Source organism: Hypanus sabinus, unplaced genomic scaffold (genome assembly GCF_030144855.1).
Source record: "Hypanus sabinus isolate sHypSab1 unplaced genomic scaffold, sHypSab1.hap1 scaffold_1164, whole genome shotgun sequence".
In the NCBI taxonomy this organism is placed as follows: Eukaryota; Metazoa; Chordata; class Chondrichthyes; order Myliobatiformes; family Dasyatidae; genus Hypanus; species Hypanus sabinus.
In genome coordinates this window covers 47058-68263 of record NW_026779223.1, presented here as the reverse complement: position 1 = coordinate 68263, position 21206 = coordinate 47058, and the positions used below count along the sequence as shown (strand labels likewise).

At 47.4% G+C, this 21206-nt stretch overlaps 1 protein-coding gene across 1 annotated transcript in view; it reads left to right on the top strand.

Moving 5' to 3' along the window:
* Positions 1 to 1352: 1352 nt before the first annotated feature.
* LOC132386446 (C-type lectin domain family 4 member M-like) overlaps positions 1353 to 21206 on the top strand; it is a 43887-nt gene continuing 24033 nt past the window's right edge. The window contains exons 1-4 of the mRNA XM_059958719.1: positions 1353 to 1403; positions 12357 to 12535; positions 16588 to 16707; positions 20366 to 20482. Of these exons, the coding sequence (XP_059814702.1) occupies positions 12469 to 12535; positions 16588 to 16707; positions 20366 to 20482 (304 nt within the window). The 5' untranslated portion in view covers positions 1353 to 1403; positions 12357 to 12468. The remainder of the gene's footprint in view (positions 1404 to 12356; positions 12536 to 16587; positions 16708 to 20365; positions 20483 to 21206) is intronic.

Here is a 21206-nt window from a genome sequence, read left to right as displayed (position 1 = left end):
CTAAGGTCCTTGTACCTATCCATAAGTCTCTTAAAAGAGCCTATTGTATCCGTCTCCACCAACGTTACCGGCAGCCCATTCCACACACTCACCGCTCTATGCGTAAAACACCTACCCCCGACATCTTCTGTGTACCTCGTCCCCAGCACCTTAAATCTGTGTCCTCCTATGGTAACTATTTCAGCCCTGGAAAAAAAAACTCTGACTCTTCACAAGATCAATGCTTCTCATCATCTCCTACACCTCTATCAGGTCACCTCTCACCCTCCTTCGCTCCAGGAAGAAAAGACAGAGATAACTCAACATGTTTTCATCAGAGATGCTTCCCATCCAGTCAATTTGCCTTTCTTTTCTTTTTTTTTACTTAATTTATCTTTTTATTGAAGTTCATCATCAAACAAACATTTCCATTAGATGTATTTCAGATATTTTGCATATATACATATAGTCATATATGCCAGAAATCACATAAAATTTATCTGAGGAAAACACTTATAGAAAAGAGAGGAAATAAAGAACAAGGAAAAGGAGAAAACGATGTACAAGTAGGGAGTGATCTTTTTTTACAACATATTCATTGTTTTGTGAGAATAAAATCAGGCCTATGAGGTGTTATGTAGTTAAACCATTTCCCACAGTATGAATTAAATTGTTCCAACTCATGATTAACAGATGCTGTTATCCTCACCATTTTGTAAAGGTCCATTGTAATTTCCATCCATGCATTTAAGGTTGGGCTCTCCTGTGATATGAGTATCCGAATATGAGTATCTTTACCAGCCACCAGCTGTATATTCATTAACTATTTATCTCTTTTCAACAATCCTTGAGGTACACAATGCTGAGGCGACCAGAACTGAGCACAGTACTCCAGGTGGGGTATAACCAGTGTCCGAAGTAGCTGCAACGTCAGCTCTCGGCTTCTAAATTAAATTCCACAGTTTCTGAAGGCCAATGCACCGTATGCCCTCTTAACCACGGAGGCAACCAGCGCAGCTGCTTTGAGCGTCCCGTTGACTCGAACCCCAAGATCCCTCTGATCTTCCACACTACCAAGAGTCTTGTCACTAGTAATATATTCTGCCATAATATTTGACCCAACAAAATTAACCACTCCACACTTATCTGGATAGAACTCCATCTGCTATTTCTCAGTCCAGTTTTGCATCCTATCAATGTCCCGCTGTAACTTCCGAGAACACTACACACTGTCCACAACACCTCCAAACGTTGTGTCATCAGGAAACTTACGAACCCATCGCTCCGCTTCCTCCTGCAACTCACGAAGAGTAAGGGTCCCAGAACAGATTCTTGAGGCACTTCACTGGTGACCGACCACCATGCAGAACCCGTCTACAGCCACGCTTTACGTTCTGTGGGAAAGCAAGTTCTGTATCCACAAAGTAAGTCCCCTTGGATCACATGCCTCCTTACTTTCTCAATAAGCCTTGAATGGGGTATCTTAACACATGCCTTGCTGAAATCCATATACACTACACCGATTGTTCTTTCTTCAGCTGTGGGAATGAGGAAATGCAGAATAAAAATGCATGGGAATGACATTGGAGCTGCATTATAGACCAGCGAACAGTCTGCTGGATTATGAGGAACAGATCTGCAGAGAGATCGCAGACTGTCAGAACCATAGAGCATAAGGGGTAATCATTAGGTGTAAACATTGGGAGAATTCAGGTTTAAGTTTTTTTTTACTCAGAGGGTTGTGAGTGCCTGGAATGACTTGCCAGGGATCGTGCCAGAGGCTAAAACATTAGGGGTGTTTAAGAGCCTCTTGGAAAGGCACAGGGATGAAAGAAAAATGGAGGGTGCTGGGCTAGTGTGGGTTTAGTACATTTTTAACGATTAAATCGGTCGGCACACCATGGATGGCTGAAGGGACTGTACTGTGCTTTAGTGTTCGATGGTTCTATTGTTCTATTACATTACAGAAACAGGCCTTAGGCCCTTTCTGTCTGTGCCGAAACATTTTTATGCCAAGTCTCACTGACCTGCAACTGGATAATATCCCTCCATACACCTCTCATTCACCTCTTTGTCCAAGTTTTTCTTAACTGTTAAAAGTGAGCACGAATTTACCACTTCATCTGGCAGCTCATTCTACAGTCCCACCACGCTCTGTGTGCAGAAACCTCCCCTAATGTTCCGGTTAAACGTTCCCCCCTTCACCCTTAAAGCATGTCCTCTGACTTTCTCCTCCCCTTGCCTTAGTTTAAAAAGCCTGCTTGCATTCACCCTATCTATACCCATCATAATTTTATCTACTTCTGTCAAATTTCCTCTCATTCTTTTACACTGCAGGGAATAAAGTCATAACCTATTCAACCTTTCTCTGTAACTCAGTTTTTCAAGACCCGGCAACGTCCTTGTAAAACTTATCTGCACGCTTTCAAACTTATTCAAAACTTCCTGTAAGTTGGTGACCAAAACTGCACACAATACACCAAATTCGGCCTCACCAATGCCTTGTACAACCTCCCCCTAAAGTTCTAACTCTTAAACACAATAATTTGATTTATAAAGGCCAATGTACCAAAACTCTCTTTACGGCCCTGTCTACCTGTGAAGCCACTTTTACGGTATTTTTAACATAGAACATAGAAGAGTACAGCACATTAAAAGCCCTTCGGCCAACAATGTTGTGCTCACCCACAAACCCTGCCTCCCATATAACCACCCACCTTAAATTCCTCCCTAAAACCGTCTAAACTGTCTAGAAATATCTTAAACTTCACCAGTGTAGCTGCCTCCACCATTGACTCTGGAAGTGCATTCCACGCATCAACCACTCTCTGAGTTCGAAACCTTCCTCTAATATCCCCCTTGAAATTCCCTCCCGTTACCTTAAATCCATGTCCTCTTGCACTGAGCAGTGGTGCCCTGGGGAAGAGGCGCTGGCTGTCCACTCTGTCTTTTCCTCTTAAAATTCCTCTTAATTCCTTTTATCTGTATTCCCAGATCCCTCCGTTCTTCTGCACTCCTCCGTGCCTGCGATTTACCTTGTACGTTATACCTTGGTTTGTCCTTCCAATGCGCAATACCTCATACCTGTCTTTATTGAACTCCATCTGCCATTTTCGGTCCATTTTTTTCCAGCTGGTCGAAAACCCTCTGCAACCTTTGGAAACCTTCCCCACTGTCCACTGCATCTTCAGTCTTTGTATTGTCAGCAAATTTGCTGATCCAATTTACCACATTATCATCCAGTTCATAGATATAGATGACAAGCAGCAATGGACCGAGCTCTGGTCCCTGTGCACACTACTAGTCACAGGCCTCCACTCAGAGACACAATCCTCCATTACCACTCTCTGGCTTCTCCCATTGAGCCAATGTCTAATCCAATTTAACACCTCATAAGGTAGAAGTAGTGACTGAATCTTCCAACTAATCTCCCATGTGGGACATTGTCAAAGGGCTAACTGACGTTCATATAGACAACATCCACTGCCTTCGCTTCATCCACTTTCCTGGTAACCTCCTCGAAAAATTACAATAGGTTTGAAAAACATGACCTACCACAACCAAAGCCATGTCGACTCTCCCTAATAAGCACCTGTCTATGCAAATACACCTGCAGAAGCTCTTACGATTATCCTTCACCTTGACTGCCAAAACTGCCTTTTTTTAGCCCTCCTGATTTATTTCTTAAAGTGTTTTTTTGCACTTTCTGTACGCGTCAAGCAACTTCTTTGCTTCCTGTTTCCTATATATGACATATATCTCTCTTCTTCTTTTTCAGAGTTCCAATATCCCTAGAGAAACAAGGTACCTTATTCTTATTCACTTTTCTTTTATTCCTGACAGGAACATACAAACTGAGAAATCCTCCTTTGATGGCCTCACCTCACCAATCACATCCTTTCCAGAGAACAACCTGGCCCAATCCAAATGTTTAGATCATTTCTCATTACTGCAAATATGGTCTTTTTGCAGTTTAGAACCTAAACCCGAGGACCAGATCTACCTTGTACATGATGAAGTTCAAACTAATGACGTTATGTTCACTGGAAACAAACTGGTCCCCGACACACACTTCCGTCACCTGTCCCAACTTGTTTCCTCACAGGGTGATCTAATATTGCATCCTCTCTAGTTTGGTTATATTAATTTAGAAAAGTTTCCCGAGCACATTTTACAAACTTTTGACCTGTAACAGTATGGGAGCCGCAATCAATATGTGGAAAATTAAAATCCCCTACTATCACAGCCTTATGTTTCCTGCAGCTGTCTGCGATCTCTCTGCAGATTTGCTAATCTAATTCCCGCTGACTATTGGGTGGTCTGTAATACATCCTAATTAATGTGGTCATATCCTTATTGTTCCTCAGCTCCGCCCTAATGGTACACAAACCCACTAATCCACATGCCCTTTCCTCTTCGCTCGCCTGACGGTAACCCAATTATCTGTGCCCTGCTCCTTTGGCCTAACAACCTCCATGAAAATATTATCTATAAACTCCTCATTCTCCCGAATTATCCGGAGATAGTCTAGATCCTGCTCCAGATCCGTAAAGCGGTTTGTTAGGAGCTATGCTGCAGCTGGATGCACTTCCCGCAGGTGTCGCTGTCAGGAACACCAGAGGTCTCCCTGACTTTTCACACCCTGCAACATGTTGAGCATTCCAACATCCTGCCCGGCATTCTGTCTATTCTAAGCGAACAAAACAAAACATAACGGAACCTCCCCTCGCCTCTGGCTGCTCACGCCGAAGCCTGTTGAGCCAAAGCCGTGCCACTCTGCTCATTCTCATTCCACTACCCGCTCTCAACGCTGCAAGCTAAAAAAAAACAACGTTGGCGCATTCGTCACGCGCCTGCGCAGTCTAGTCTCATTTCCCCGAGCAGTCAAACACAAGATTTCTCTCCGAGATGCCTTTACTCCTTCCCTCTCAGCCTCTTGTTTCGTTGTATAAAAGATTTTAGGCTTAATTTCTAAAGGGATTGAATTTAAGTCCTGGGAAGTTATGCTGCATCTGCACAGGGTAGTGATGAGGCCACACCTGGGGTATGCATGCAGTTCCTGTCTCCTGACTTGAGAATGCATGTACTGATTTTGAAGGCCGTGTAGCGGAGTTTCACCAGGTTAAATGCAGTGATGAGGGGATATAGACTATGAGGAGATATTGGATCTCCTGCGACTCAATTCACTTAAAGTCAGAATACGAGGGGAGATAGTATAGAAACAGATAAAATATGAAAGGTGATAGATAAGATAGAGGCAGAGAAAGTTTTCTCTGATAGTAAAACTGACCTGGATGAGGAAGTGGAGGGATGTGTTAGTAAGTTTGCTTATGACACAAAGGTTTGAGGTGTTGAGGATTGTGTGGAGGGCAGTCAGAGATTGCAGCGGGACATTGATTGAATGCAAAACTGGTCTGAGAAGCAGCAGACGGAGTTCAACACAGAAAATCGTGAAGTGGTTCATTTTGGTAATTCAAGAATGATGGCAGAATATAGTATTAATGGTAAGACTCTTGGCAGTGTGGATGATCAGAGGGATTTTGGGTTCCTTGTCTACAAGCCGCTCAAAACAGCTATGCGGGTTGACATTGTTGTTAAGGAGGAGCACAATCTATTCGCATTCATCAATCATGGTATTGAATTTAGGAGCCGAGAGGTAATATTGCAGCTATAGACCCCACTTTAAGTCAGACCACACTTTAAGTACTGTGCTCAATTTTGGTTGTCTCACGACAGGAAGGATGTGGAGACCATAGAAATCGTACAGAGGATATTTACAAGGATGTTGCATGGGTTGGGGAGAATTTATAATAAAGTGGACTGGTCAAAGAACACTGAGGCTGTCTACAAGAGGGGTAAGAGCCATCTCTATTTCCTGAGGAGACTGAGGTCATTAAATATCTGCCGGACGATGCTCAGGATGTTCTCCGAGTCTGTGGTGGCCAGTGCTGTCATGCAGAGAGACATTTATAGGATGCAGAAGTGAGCTGAGAGGTGGGAGATGGAGTGCAACCCTGAGGAGTGCGAGAAGGTAAAGTTTGGAAGGACAAATTCCAAGGCAGAATACAAAGTAAATTGCAGGATTTTTGGCATTGTAGAGGAGCAGAGGGATCAGGGGATACATGTCCACAGATCTCTGATAGTTGCCTCACAGGTCGATAGGGTAGTTAAGAAAGCTTGTGGGGTGTTACCTTTCATAAGTCGAGGGATAGAGTTTACGCTAAGTGATGTAATGATGCAGCTTTATAAAACTCTGGTTTGGCCACATTTGGAGGACTGTGTCCAGTTCTGGTCGCCTCACTCGAGGAGGGATGTGGAAGCATTGTAAAGGGTACAGGAGATTTACCAGGATGCTGCCTGGTTTAGAGAGTATGGATTATAATCAGAGATTAAGGGAGCTAGGGCTTTACTCTTTGGAGAGAAGGAGGATGAGAGGAGACATGATAGAGGTGTAAAAGATATTTATCGGAATAGACAGAGAGGTCAGCCTGCACATCTTCCCCAGGGCACCACTGTTCAGTACAAGAAGACATGGTTTTAAGGTAAGGGGAGGGAAGTTCAAGGGGGATATTAGAGGGAGGCTTTTGACACAGAGAGTGGTTGGTGCGTGGAATGCACTGCCTGAGTCAGTGGTGAAGGCAAATACACTAGTGAAGTTTAAGAGACAACTGGACAGGTACATGGCGGAATTTAAGGGGGGGGGTTATGTGAGGCAGGATTTGAGGGTCGGCACCACCTTGTGGGCCGAAGGGCCTGTAATGTGCTGTTCAATGTTCTATGTTATATGTTTGCTGTTGTGTGCTGGGGCAGCAGGCTGAGGGTAGCAGACACAAACAGAATCAACAAACACATTCGTAATGTCCGTCATGCTGTGAGTTTGGAACTGGACTCTCTGACTATGGTGTCTGAAAAGAGGATGCTGTTCAAGTTGCATGCCATCGTGGAAATTGACTCCGATCCACTCCATAATTTACTGGTTAGGCACAGAAGTACGTTCAGCCAGAGACTCATTCCACCGATACGTAACACTGAGCGTTATAGGAAGTCATTCCTGCCTGTGGCCATCAAAATTTACAACTCCTCCATCGGAGTGTCAGACACCCTGAGCCGATAGGCTGGTCCTGGCCTTATTTGCACTTGGCACAATGAACTTATTATTATTTAATTATTAATGATTTTGTGTTGCTAAATTTCTAAACTGGTTTTGGTTGGTGCGTCTGTAACGAAACCCAATTTCACTCGGGATCAATAAAGTATGTCTGTCTGCCTATCTGTACTATGAGGATAGTTTGAGTAAATTCGGCCTTTTATCCTTGGAGAGACAGAGGATGAGAGCTGACCTGAAAGCGGTGTAAAAGATGTTGAGAGGCGTTTCTCGTGTGGAAAGTCAGAGTCTTTTTCCCAGGGCTGGAATGGTTGCCGCAAGAGGAAACCGGTTTAAGGTGTTGGGGAGCAGGTACAGAGGAGATGTCAGGGGTGGGTTTTTCACTCTGAGAGTGGTGAGTGATTGGAATGGTCTGTCGGCAAAGGTTGTGGAGGCAGATACGATAAGGTCTTTTTAGATACCTTTGGATAGGTATATGGAGCTTAGAAATAGAGGGCTATGGGTAAGCCTAGTAATTTCTCGGGTAGCGACATGATTGACACAACCCTATGGTCCGAAGCGTTTATATTGTGTTCTAGGGTTATTTTCTATGTTTTATGTGTTTTTCTATTAGATAAAACCTGAGCTAGGGGACACTGTTAATAGTCTTACCATTAATGCTGTATACTTAAGGCTCCTGTATCTTCTTCCTGTTGGTTGATGGGTAATATCTGTCCCAGATCCTCGTGCTGTGAGTCCTGAGGCTCCTGATCTTCCTACCTGGAGGTTGAGGAATAATAACTGTTGTTCAACCTGGTGTGTGTCCTGAGGCACCTATACATCCCTACTTCCCTCCTGATGGTTGAAGGTTTGTAACATTTCCTGAACCTCGTGGTTTGTCTCTTGAGGCTGCTGCACCTCTTTCAGATGCTTGAGGAATAATAATTGCTCCTGAACCTTGCGGTGTGTGTCCAGAGGCTCCTGTATCTCCCTCCTGATGGCTGAGCGGCAGTAAGTGTTCCTGAACCTGGTGGTGTGGGTCCTGAAGCACCTGTACCTCCTTCCCGATTGTTAAGGGGTAATAACCGTTCGTAATCCTGGTGGTGAGGGTTCTGAGGCTCCTGTACCCTCTAACTGCTGGTTGAGGGGAAATAACTGTTCCACAGACTGGTGGTGCAGAATAGCCTGAAACTCCTGTATCTCCTTCCTGATGACTGAGAGGTAATCACTGTTTGCGAACCTGATGGTCTAGTTCCTGAGGCTTCTGTACCTCCGTCCTGATGGCTTATGATTAATAAATGTCCCTGAACCAGGTGGAGAGCGAGCTGAGGATCCTGTAACTTCTGCTAATTGTTGAGGGGTATAGCTATTCCTGAACCTGTTGGTGTTGGTCCGGATGCTCCTGCACCTTCCTCCCGATTGCTGAGGGGTAGTGACCATTTCTGAAACTGGTGTGAGTCCTGAGGCACCTGCAATTCCTTTCTGATGGCTGAGGGTTAATATCTGTCCCGAACCTGATGGTTTAGGAGCTGAGGCTCCTGTAGCTCCTTCCTGATGGTTGTGGGTTAATATTGAGGGGTAATAACTGTTCCTGAACTTGAGGTTGAGTCTTGAGGCAAAATATCTACAGAGACCGATTTTGCGAAATCTGGATGGTTGCAGGGTAATCTCCCTTTCAGTGAGGGTACTCATAACTATTTACATCAGCAACGACATGATGTCTCCCTGTAGGTTCAGAATTTCTTTGTCAGCAAAACTCAAACGGTCACTCACTGTTCTCTGTTCCCCACTTACCGTACAAACTTGTTGACAGGGATGGATCAAAAGGAAAGTCGCTTGTTATTTTAGATCAACGGTGGCCAATCCTCAGTGAGGAGAAGAAAGAAAGATCAAACAATGGTTTAAAGCAGCTGGAAATTAGCTCAGTCGAGGAAGAGGTTTCTGCCAGACCATGTGAGGATGACTCCACACTCTCCGGGGTCTGACAAAGTGAAACTCCCTCCACACCGTCCCATCACACTCCCGGGATGAGACACAGAGTGGATCTCCCTCCACACCGTCCCATCACACACTCCCGGGGTCAGACAGAAAGTGAATCTCCCTCTGCACCGACCCATCACACACTCCCGGTGTCAGACAACGAGGGAATCTCCCTCCACGCCGTCCCATCACACACTCCCGGGGTCAGACAACGAGGGAATCTCCCTGCACACGGATCCTCCACAGTCACCCAGGGTCAGATACAGAGCGAAGCTCACCCCACACTGTCCATTCACACACAACCGGGGTTATACAATATGAATCTCCCTACACACCGTCCCATCACAAACCGCGGGACGTGACAGAGAGTCCTTCAGACCGACTCTGGATACACACCCGGGGTCAAACACAGAACGAACCTCCCTACATTCCATCCCATGATACACAGCCGGGTTCAGACAAAAAGTATATCTCCGTCCACAGCGTCTAATCACACAATCACGGGATCAGACACAGAGAGAGGTTCCCTCCACACTGTCCAACCAGACGCTCCCAGTGTCAGACATGTGGTGAATCTCCTACCACTGTCATATCACCTTCTCCTGATGTCCGACATAATCTCCCATCACTAATCTAGAATTGTTGGGGGTTAGAAACGAACTGAAGTGACTATGGAAGAGGAGGTTGGCTTACGGATAGACAGGGCTTACTAAGAAAGTAAGGAGGCCTAGGATCCAAGAGGACATTGCTTTGTGGATCCAGAACTGGCTTGACCACAGAACGCAAAGAGTAGTTGTAGACCGGTCATATTCTTCATGGATGTCTATCGCCAGTGGAGTGTCTCAGGGATCTGTTCAGGGACCCTTACCCCTCCTGATTTTTTAGCACAGCCTGGTGAGAAAGTGGAGGGATGGTTGACTGAAATTTATGACAACACTATGACACAAATGAACAACTTCACACTTAACTGGGTTGAACTCCATCTACCACTTTTCAGCCCAGTTTTGCAACCTATTAATATCTCGCTGGAACCTCTGACAGCCCTCCACATTATCTACAATACCTCCAACCTGAGAGTCATCAGCAAACTTACCATCCCATCCCTCTACTTCCTCATCCAGGTCATTTTTAATAGTGCAACCAACTTTCCTGCCTCTGTCTTATCTATCACCTTTTATTTTTTTATCTGTTTCTGTTCATCTGGATCTTAGTAAAATAGAAGGCCATATGTAAGACTAGTAGTTTCAGAAGTAGGGACCTGTTCGGTACGTCATTCTGAGCCGAAGGGCCTCTATTTAACTGTAGGCTTTCAATGTGGTCATGTTTCTACAGGAAAGTGTAAGCCAGTTCCCCTACCCACAGTAGTTTGGAGAGTGTTGGAGTCTATTCATATAATTGAGGCACTTGCTGACACATGATAAAATATGTCAACGTCAGCTTGGTTTCTGTCATGGGACATCTTGCTGACAAATCTGATAGAGATCTTTGAGGAAGTATCCAGCAGGGTCACTAAAGAACAGGCAGTGGATGTCATTTACTGGACTTTCAGAAAGTATTTGGTAAAGCGGCATGAATGAGGCTGTTTAACAAGATAACATCCTGTGGAGTTACCGGAAATACACCGGCATGGAGAGAGGAATGGCTGACAGGCAGGAGGCAGCGAGTGGGTATAAAAGAGGCCTTCTCCGGTTGACTGACAGTGACTAGCGGTGTTACTCAGGGGGTCAGTGCTGGGACCGCGACTTTTCTCATCATTTGTCAATGATTGAGTGGAATAGATGGCTTTGTGGCAATGTTTGCGGATGAAACGACAATAGACGTAGGGGTCAATTCCATCGTCAAAATCCTAGAACAATGTTGATAACTAAAAGTCTCTTAGAAGTCCCCATTAGATCCACCTCGACCACCATTGCTGGAAGTACAATATCGCTCTGTCGCAATCCATAAACTCTGTGTGAAAAACATGTCTCCGACAATCCCTTGTGCATCATCCAAGCGCCTTCAAACTATGACCAAGCCCCTCGAGGATGGTGGGTGAGAGAGAGAGAGCGATGGAGGAGAGCTGAAAGGGAAAGAGCGGGAGAGGGAGTGAGATACTGTGTGAGTGAGTGTCTGTGTGAGAGAGAAGAGGGGAGCGAGAGAGAGAGAGGGAGGGAGAGAGAGGGGGAGAGAGAGGCAGAGGGAGTGAGAGGGAGAGAGAGGAGGGAGGAAGAGAGAGGGAGAAACAGAGCGAGTGCGAGAGAGAGAGAGAGAGAGAGGCAGAGAGAGAGAAATGGAATAGGGAACGAAAGAGATAGAGAGAGCGAGAGCGAAAGGGAGAGAGAGACAGAGAGAGAGAGGACGAGAGAGGGGGAGAAACAGAGCGAGTGCGAGAGAGAGTGAGAGAGAGAGAGAGAGAGAGAGAGAGAGAGAGAGAGAGAGAGAGAGAGAGAGAGAGAGAGAGAGAGAGAGAGAGAGAGAGAGAGAAAGAGAGTGCGAGAGAGAGAGTGAGTGAGATGGAATACGGAACGAAAGAGATAGTGCGCCACTGGATTCTGTTCACCTCTCTGCGAGGAAAGTGGCTCTTTCACCTCGGTGGAAGTGCTTGGTCTTTGTGACCCAGCACTCTGTGTTTTCTCGAAGACAGATGGGCTGAAGTCCTGGCGGTGGTCAGGAGCTGTGTGCGCGTCCGTGGGGCAAATCAGGAATCAACCGCGGAGTGCAAATCTCCAGGACAATAGAGGCTCTGTCTGAGTGATACAAATCCCTCCGACATTCGCTCCATCCTCATTCCTGCCCTCGGTCTCTTCTTCCCTTTCCTTTCCTGCATCCCACTCCGTTTCCTCTCTCCCTCCATCGAACTCCTTCCTTCTCCCTCATCACACCAACTCCGATTCATTTCTCCCTCCACCGTCCACATTCCTTCGCCCTCATCCCTTCCCTTCCTGCACTTTGTTACTTTCTATATCGCTCTCTCTCCTCCCAATCCTCGTCTCCGCTCCCTCATTCAATCCCTCCCTCTCTTCACCTCGTGCGCGCGCACTCTCTCTCTCTGTTATCCCTCCTCCTCCCAATCTCTCTCCAAATCTCCCGTCTCTATTTCTCCCTTTTCTCCCTCTTTCCTTTCCCCGTCTTTATCGCTCGTTCCCTTTCTCTGCACACACCCGACTATCTCCCAGTTTCTTTTCCTCCACGATCCTTCCCATCTCTCTCACTCTCCCCATTTCTCCACACTTTCACTGTTCTACCCCACCACTCTAATCACATTCTGCAACGCCCCATCCCCTCTCCTCCCCGACTTACTCCGCCTGCTCTCGGTTTCTCTCTTTAACAGCTGTTCATCTGCTGTTCGTTGGTGTCGGTCTAACTGTTCTATCAACACGGACTTCCTCTGACAACGGCTGCTTCCGCTTTCGAGCTCAGAGACGGAAAGAATCCTCGACAGGATGGACGGCAGCGAGACTTACCTGAATGTGAAGTTCACCAAAATGGACTCACGGTCAACTTCACAAGGTGAGTGGGGCAGAGAGACGGAGTTAGGGAGTTTCACTCGGTGTTGATCCCGGGAGTGAGTGATGGGACGGTGAGGAGGGAGCTTAACACAGTGTCTGACCCCGACAGTGTGCGATAGGAGGCTGTGGAGGAAGATGAATTTTGTGTCTGACCCCGGGAGTCTATGATGGGACGGTGTGGAGGGAGATTCACTCTGTGTCTGACCTCGGGAATGTGTCACGGGACGGTGTGAAGAGAGATTCACTCCGTGTCTGACCACGGAAGTGTGTGATGGGAAGGTGTTGAGTGAGATTCACTCTGTGTCTGACCCCGGAAGCGTGTGATGGGACGGCATGGAGGGAGATTCACTCTGTGCCGGACGCCGGAAGTGCGTGATTGGACCGTGTGGAGGGCGATTCATTTTATGTCTAACCCTTGGAGTGTGTGATGGGACTGTGTGGAGGGAGATTCACACAGAGTCTGACCCAGGGATTGTGTGATAGGACGGTGTGGAGGGAGATTCATTTCATGTCTAAACCCGGGAGTGTCTGATGGGTCGGTGTTGAGGGAGATTCACTCCGTGTCTGACCACGGAAGTGTGTGATGGGAAGGTGTTGAGGGAGATTCACTCTGTGTCTGACCCCGGAAGCGTGTGATGGGACGGCATGGAGGGGGATTCACTCTGTGTCGTACGCCGGGAGTGTGTGATGGGACGGCATGGAGGGAGATTCACTCTGTGTCGGACGCCGGGAGTGTGTGACTGGACCGTGTGGAGGGCGATTCATTTTATGTCTAACCCTGGGTGTGTGTGATGGGACTGCGTGGAGGGAGATTCACTCTGTGTCTGACCACGGAAGTGTGTGATGGGAAGTTGAGGGAGATCCACTCTGTGCCTGACCCCGGGAGTGTCTGATAGGGCGGTGTTGAGGGAGATTCACTCTGTGCCTGACCCTAGGAGTGTGTGATGGAACCGTGTGGAGGGAGCTTCACTCTGTGTCTGAAACCGGGAGTGTACAATGGGATGGTGTGGAGGGAGATTCATCTTATGTCCAACCCCGGGAGTGTATGATGTGACGGAGAGCAGGGAGATTCACTCCGTGTCTGATCATGGAAGTGTGTGATCGGAAGGTGTTGAGGGAGATTCACTCTGTGCCTGACCCCTGGAGTGTCTGATGGGACGGTGTTGAGGGAGATTCACTCTGTGCCTGACCCCGGGAGTGTGTGGTGGGACAGTGTGGAGGGAGATTCACCCAGTGCCTGACCCCGGGAGTGTATGATGGGACGGTGTGGAGAGAGATTCACTCCGTGTCTGACCACGGAAGTGTGTGATGGGAAGGTGTTGAGTGAGATTCACTCTGTGTCTGACCCCGGAAGCGTGTGATGGGACGGCATGGAGGGAGATTCACTCTGTGCCGGACGCCGGAAGTGCGTGATTGGACCGTGTGGAGGGCGATTCATTTTATGTCTAACCCTTGGAGTGTGTGATGGGACTGTGTGGAGGGAGATTCATTTTATGTCTGACCCCGGGAGTGTGTGATGGGACAGTGTGGAGGAAGATTCACTCTGTGTCTTACCCCGGGAGTCTGTCATGGGTCGGTGTGGAGGGAGATTCATTTTATCTCTGACCCCCGGAATGTATGATGGGACGGTGTGGAGGGAGATTCACTTTGTGTCTTACCCCGGGAGTCTGTGATGGATCGGTGTGGAGGGAGATTCATTTTATCTCTGACCCCCGGAGTGTATGATGGGACGGTGTGGAGGCGTCCTCACCCGACTTCTGACTCTCCCTTTTCTGTTCTGTTGTACATGCAAGCTAATGTCAAAAACATCTCGTCGCCCGGGTCCAAACAGATCGAGGTCAGTTTCAGTTGGTCAGTTAGATAGAGAATTGGTTGGCAAACAGGAAGCAAAGTGTGGAACTAAACGGGACCTTTACAGATTGGCCGGCGCTGTCTAGTGTGGTACCGCAAGGCTCAGTGCTGGGACCTCAGTTGTTTACAATATATATATATATATATTAATGATTTAGACGAGGGAATTAAATGCAGCATCTCCACGTTTGCGGATGACACAAAGCGGGACGGCGGTGTTAGCTGTGAGGAGGATGCTAAGCGGCTGCAGGGTGACTTGGATATGTTAGCTGAGTGGGCAAATTAATGGCAGATGCAATTTAATGTTATCCAATTTGGTTGCAAGAACAGGAAAACAGATCTGTTTGGTTGCACATTAGGAAAAACGGGAGGCGCAACGAGACCTGTGTGTCATTGTACACCAGGCATTGAAAGTGGGCATGCAGGTACAGCAGGCGGTGAAAAAGTCAAATGGTATGTTGGCATGCATAGCAAGAGGATTCGAGTACAGGAACAGGGAGGTTCCACTGCAGTTGTACAAGGCCTTGGTGAGACTACACTTGGACAATTGTGTGCAGTTTTGTTCCCCTACTCCGTGGAAAGAGTTTGTTGTCATAGATGGAGCACAAAGAAGGTTCAGCAGATTGATTCCTGGGATGGCAGGACTTTCATATGAAGAAAGATGAATCGTCTAGGCTTATTGTCACTGAAATTTAGAAAATTGCGGGAAGATCTTATCGAAACTCACAAAAATTCTAAAGGGATTTTTCAGTCTAGATGCAGGAAGATGGTTTCCAATGTTGGGGGGGGGGGAGTGGGTCCAGAATAAGGGATCACACTTTTCAGGATAAAGGGGAAGCCTTTTAGGACCGAGTTGTGGAAAACTTCTTCACACAGAGAGTGGTGGATCTGTGTAATTCTCTGCCAGAGGAGACAGTTGAGGCCGGTTCATGGGCTATATTTAAGAGGAGGTTAGATATGGACCTTTTGACTAAAGGGATCAGAGGGTATAGAAAGCAGGTGCAGGGTTCTGAGTTGGATGATCAGCCACGATCATGCCGAATGGCGGTGCGGGCTCGAAGAGTCGAATGGCCTACTCCCGCACCGATTTCTCTATGTTTCTATGTTTCATCTTTGTTGGATTGATTCTGTTTAGGTGAGGCGTCCAATCCCGCCGAGAGATCTGAGGGCAAACGTACAGTTACCCTATTGATTCCCTGTTTGAGTATCAGGCGGAGTGAACGCGTGGGAGAGACGATGGGAGGGGCTCCGAAATGTGGGGTGATGAGTTGGGAGGGTGCCGTGAAGAGTGAGCCCCTGGAACGGACGATATAGAGGGAGCGCCTTGGGGTGTTTTAAGAGAGAGTGCTGTAGAGGGTTCGGTGTGGAGAGTGCGCGGCATGAAGCCTTAACTACTGTCTCCCTTTTTAAACCCCACTCCCTTCCCCGCCTTCCCTTCTCTCCCCTCCCACCCTCTCCTCTCTCCCTTCTCTCTCCGTCTCTCCCCTCCTCCCTCTCCTCCTTTTCCCTTCTATTGCCCACTGTCCCCTTCTCTTCGCCCTCTCTCAATGTCCCCTCTCCCTCCTGTCTCTACTTTATCACAATCACCGGTTTACCACTGTCGGTCTCTGTCTCGCGCTCTGTCCCTCTTTCCCCGCTCCCTCTCATCATTTTCCGTCCGCCCTTCCCAATCTTCCCACCTCGCTCTGTCCCTACATTTGCCTCTCATATCCCCTCTGCCTTCTCCTCCTCTCTATCCACGACACTTTTCCTTCTCCCGACTACTCTGCCCTCGCTCTTCTCTCTCTCTCAAATTTTCTTCTTCTTTGTCCCCATCCCTCTGCCATTTTTCTCCTCTCTCACTCTCCCTTCTCAATCCCCCTTTCTTTTGCCCTCTCTCACAGCTCTCCGTGACCTCTCACTGTTCCCGATTTTCTCCCCTGTCCCGCCCCCGTTTCCGCATATCTCACCCCGTTCTCCCTCCCCAATCTTTCTGCTCAACCTTCCCGCCCATCGCCCCTATCTCTTTCTCCCCCTATCTGTCCATTGCTCTTCTCTTCTGCCTCGCTGTGTCTCTCATCTCTCTCCCCCCTCTCCCTCAACCTCTCTCTGGCTATCTCACCCTATCTATCTATCTATCTCTCTCTCTCTCTGACACCCTCCCCCATTTTCTACCGCTCGCACTCACTTCCTTCTCTGACTGTCTGATTTGCTCTCTCCCAGACGGTCTGAACTCCAGCTACTCAGAGCTGAAATTTCAGAAAGAGGAACCCAGCATTGATGAGGACGAAGATCCTCCCATTTCCTCGGGACCCAGCGGTCCGTCAACCACTGCAGAAACAGGTCAGAGTTCGCAGAAATGACGTCATTCCGGAGGGGTCACGTGCCATACTCCCAAGTGTCCAAGCTTCTAATGCATCTGCTTCGACCACTTCCTCTGTCTCGTTCCGTCGACTGACCGCAGTCTGGTAACAACAGGCTGACACTCGGATCCCCAGTGAAATTCCTTTCTGTGAGGTGTTTACATGATCTAGATGAAAATGTAGATGGGTGGGCTAGAAACATAGAAACATAGAAAACATACATCACAATACAGGTCCTTCGGCTCACAAAGCTGTGCCGGGCATGTCCCTACCTTTAAACTACATTGGCTTTACCCATAGCCCTCTATTTTTCTAAGCTCCATGTACCCATCCAGGAGTCTCTTAAAAGACCCTATCGTTTCTACCTCCACCGCCGCCGCCGGCAGCACTTTCTACACGCTCACCACTCTCTGGGTAAAAAAAAACTTACGCTCAGTACGAACTTCCAAGCAGCTTAAAACCATGCCCTCTCGTGCTAGGCATTTCTGTCCTGGGAATAAGTCTCTGGCTATCCGCACGATCAAAGCCTCTCATCATCTTGTCCACATCTATCAGGTCACCTCTCATTCTCAGTGGCTCTAAAAATTAAAGGCCGAGTTCTCTCAACCTATTCTCATAAGGCACGCTCCACAATCCAGGCAACATTCTTGTATATATCCTCCGCACCCTTTCTGCGGTTTCCACGGCTTTACTGTAGTGAGGTGAGCAGAACTGAGCACAGTCCTCCAGCTGGGGTCTGGCCAGGGTCCTATATAGATGCAATATTACCTCTCGGCACTTAAATGTATATAAAATGATCTGGATGAAATTGTAGATGGGTGATTTAGTAGGTTTGCAGATGTTACGGCGAGAGATGATGTGGAGAGCGGAGAAGAATGACGAACAATTCAGCGGGACGTAGATCAGTAACAGATATGGTTTGGAGACCGGGCAGATGGAGTTTAACCCGGACAAGCCTAAAATGTTGCACCTTGATAGGTCAAATGATAGAAATGACACGCTATCAGTGTTGAAACACAGAAACATAGAAAACCTACAGCACAAAGCGGGCCCTTCAGAGCACAGTGCTGTGCCGAACATGTCCTTACTTTAGATGGGCAGAGGATCTTGCAGTCCATGTTCATAGCTCCCTGAACGGGGCTGCACAGTTTGATGGGATGATTCAGAAGTTCTATGGCATTCTTGTCTTTATTAGTCGGGGCATTGAGAACAAATGTCAGGGAGTTATGTTGCAACTTTATAAATATCGCTAGCAGGCCTGAATCAGGCGTATTGAATACAGTTCTGGTCACCCCATTATCGGAAGGATGTCAGGGCGTTGGGTGTCCTCCAGAGAGGTTTAGCAGGACTCTGCCGGGGTTCGGTGGCATGTGTTACAACGAGAGGTCGGACACCTGGGCCGCTTCCTCGGGAGGAAGCGGAGGAGGCTCAGGGGAGACTAGTTAGGCTGAATCAGGCGTATTGTATACAGTGTTGAAACGACCTGACTAATCTCTGGAATCCGTCAGACATCTATCAGCCTTTGCCAAGTCAAGGAATTTGGAGTTTGCTGAGGCACCAAAAGGCACTGGTGAGAACACACTTAGAGTATTGCGTGCAGTTTTGGGCTCCTTATACATACTGACATCAGAGAGGGTTCAGAGAAGATTCATGAGAATGATTCCAGGAATAACAGTGTCGCTGTATGAGGAACATCTGGCAGCCCCTGGTCTGTATTCCCTGAGGTTCAGTAGAATGAGGGGGGATATCGTAGAAACTTTCCGAATGCTGGAAGGCCTGAACAGATCAGATATGGAAATATTATTTTCCATGGTAAGGAATTTTGGGACAAGAGGGCACAGCTTCAGGACTGAAGGAAGACCTTTTCGAACTGAAGTGCGGAGAATGTACTTTAGTCAGAGGCTGGTAAAGCTGTGGGATTTATTGCCACGAGCAGCCGCGGAAGGCAGGTCACTGGGTGCGTATAAGGCAGAGAGACATAGGTTCCTAATTATCCAGCGTTTCAAAGGGGACGGGGAAAAGGCAGGGGAGTGAGGATGACTGAAATAATTTGATCAGCCCATGACTGAATGGCGGACAGTCTCGGTGGCCCGAATGGCCTACTACTGCTACTACATCTTATGAAACATAAAAACAGAGAAGAATTACTGCTCAATACAATCCTCTCAAAAGACCCTGTGTTCCCCGGCTCCACCGCCGTTTCCGGCCCCCATTCCACACACTCTCCACTCTCTGAGTAGAAAACCTACCCCTGAAATCTCCTCTGTACCTACTCCCCAGCACCGTAAACCTATTCTTCCTGAGGCAACCATTCCAGCCCTTGGAAAAAAGCCTCCGTCTATCCACAAGATCAATTCCTCTCATCATCTTGTACACCTCTATCAAGGGACGTCTCATCCCCTTTCGCCCCAAGGAGGAAAGGCCGAATTTAGTGAACCTATTCTCATCAGGCATGCTTCCCAATCCAGGCAACGTGCTTGTAAATCTCCTCCTCACCTTACCTCTCGACTCCTAAATTCAATCCCATGACTGATGAAGTCTAATACACCGTCAGCCTTCTTCACCGCAGAGTCAACCTGCGCAGCTCCTTTGAGCGTCCTGTGGACTCGGACCTCCAGATCCCTCTGATCCTCCACACTGACAAGAGACTTACCATTAATACTATAATCTGCCATCATATTTGACCTACCAAAATGAACCACTTCACACTTATCTGGGTTGAATTCCATCTGTCACTTCTCAGCCCTGTTTTACATCCTAGCAATATCCTGCTGTGACCTCTGACAGCCCTCCACATTTTCCCCAACACCTCCAACTTTTGTGTCATCAGTAAACATACTAACCCTTCCCTCCACTTCCTCGTCCAGCTTATTCATAAACATCACGACGAATAAGGGATCCAGAACAGATCCCTAAGGCACTCCGACCTCCATGCAGAATATGGCACGTCTACAACCACTCTTTGCCTTCTATGGGCAAACCAGTTCTGGGATCCACAAAGCAATATTCCTTTGGATCCCATACCTCCTTACCTCCTCAATAAGCCTTGAATGGGGTACCTTACCAAATGCCTTGCTGAAATCCATGTACGCTACATCTACTGCTCTTCCGTCATCAATGTGTTTGGTCACATCCTCAGGCTCGTAAGGTACCACCTTCCCTTTACTGCAGACTACTCCTAATCATTTTACACCTCTTCAAATTTTCACATTTCTTGCCTCTCAGCATCTTCTCCATAAACTTACCGACCACTGAGGTAAGACGCAATGGTATATAATTTCCTGGGCTATCCGTACTCCCTTTCTGGAGTAAGGGGACAAAATCCGCAACCCTCCAATCGTTCGGAACTTCTACCGTCGCTATTGATGATGCATAGATCGAAGCCATAGGTCTAGCTGTCTCCTCCCTTTCTTCTCACTGCAGCCTGCTGTACATTTCGTCCATTTCAGGCGACGTATCCAACTAGATGCTCTCCACAAGAGCCAGCACATTCTCTTTCTGAATACCTGCATGCTCAAGCTTTTCAGACTGCAGAAAATCATCACCACAATCAATAATATACTGAAGTATTCATTAGTAGCTCTTGTCGACTCATTAACTATGTATTATAATCTTATGGTCGTACGATCTCTCCACAGCTGCGCAAGAGCAGGAGTCCAAAGTGAGAATCGGAAATAGACCGTACCGTCTTATCTGCCTACTCTGTCTAGTTACATCCGCCCTCATCGCGACAGTGGCCGGTCTCTCGATCCATGGTGAGTGGAACGGCTCCGGGTGGAGTCAGACTATAAATAGAGTAGAAGAAAATGTTATTGCAAAGCACCAAAGTGACACCAACGCCTTAATGTAACACCGATTAAAAAAAACCTGTCACAGGGAAGAGGAATGATCATAGAACATTGAACATACAATAGTACATCACGTTACAGGTATATCGGCCCACAATGTTGTGTTCACCCTCAGAACATGGCCCCATAAAACCCACCACCTTAAATTCCTCCATATACCTGTCTAATAGTCTCTTAGACTTCACTGGTGTATCTCCCTCCACCACTGACTCAGGCAGTGCATTCCACGCACCAACCACTGTCTGAGTGAAAAACATTCCTCTTATATCCCCCTTGAACTTCCTTCCCCTTACCTTAAAGCCATGTCCTCCTGTACTGAGCAGTGGTGCCCTGGGGAAGAGGAGCTAGCTGTCCACTCTCACTATATCTCTTAATATCTTGTACACCTCTATCTTGTCTCCTCTCATCCTTCTCTACAGAGAGTAAAGCCCTAGCTCTCTTAATCTCTGATCATAATCCATACTCTCTAAACCAGGCAGCTTCCTGGTAAATCTCCTCTGTACCCTTTCCAACGATTCCACATCCTGCCTATAGTGGGGCGACCAGAACTGGACACGGTACTCCAAGTGTGGCTTAACCAGAGTTTTATACAGCTGCATCATTACATCGCATATCTTAAAGTCTATTCCAC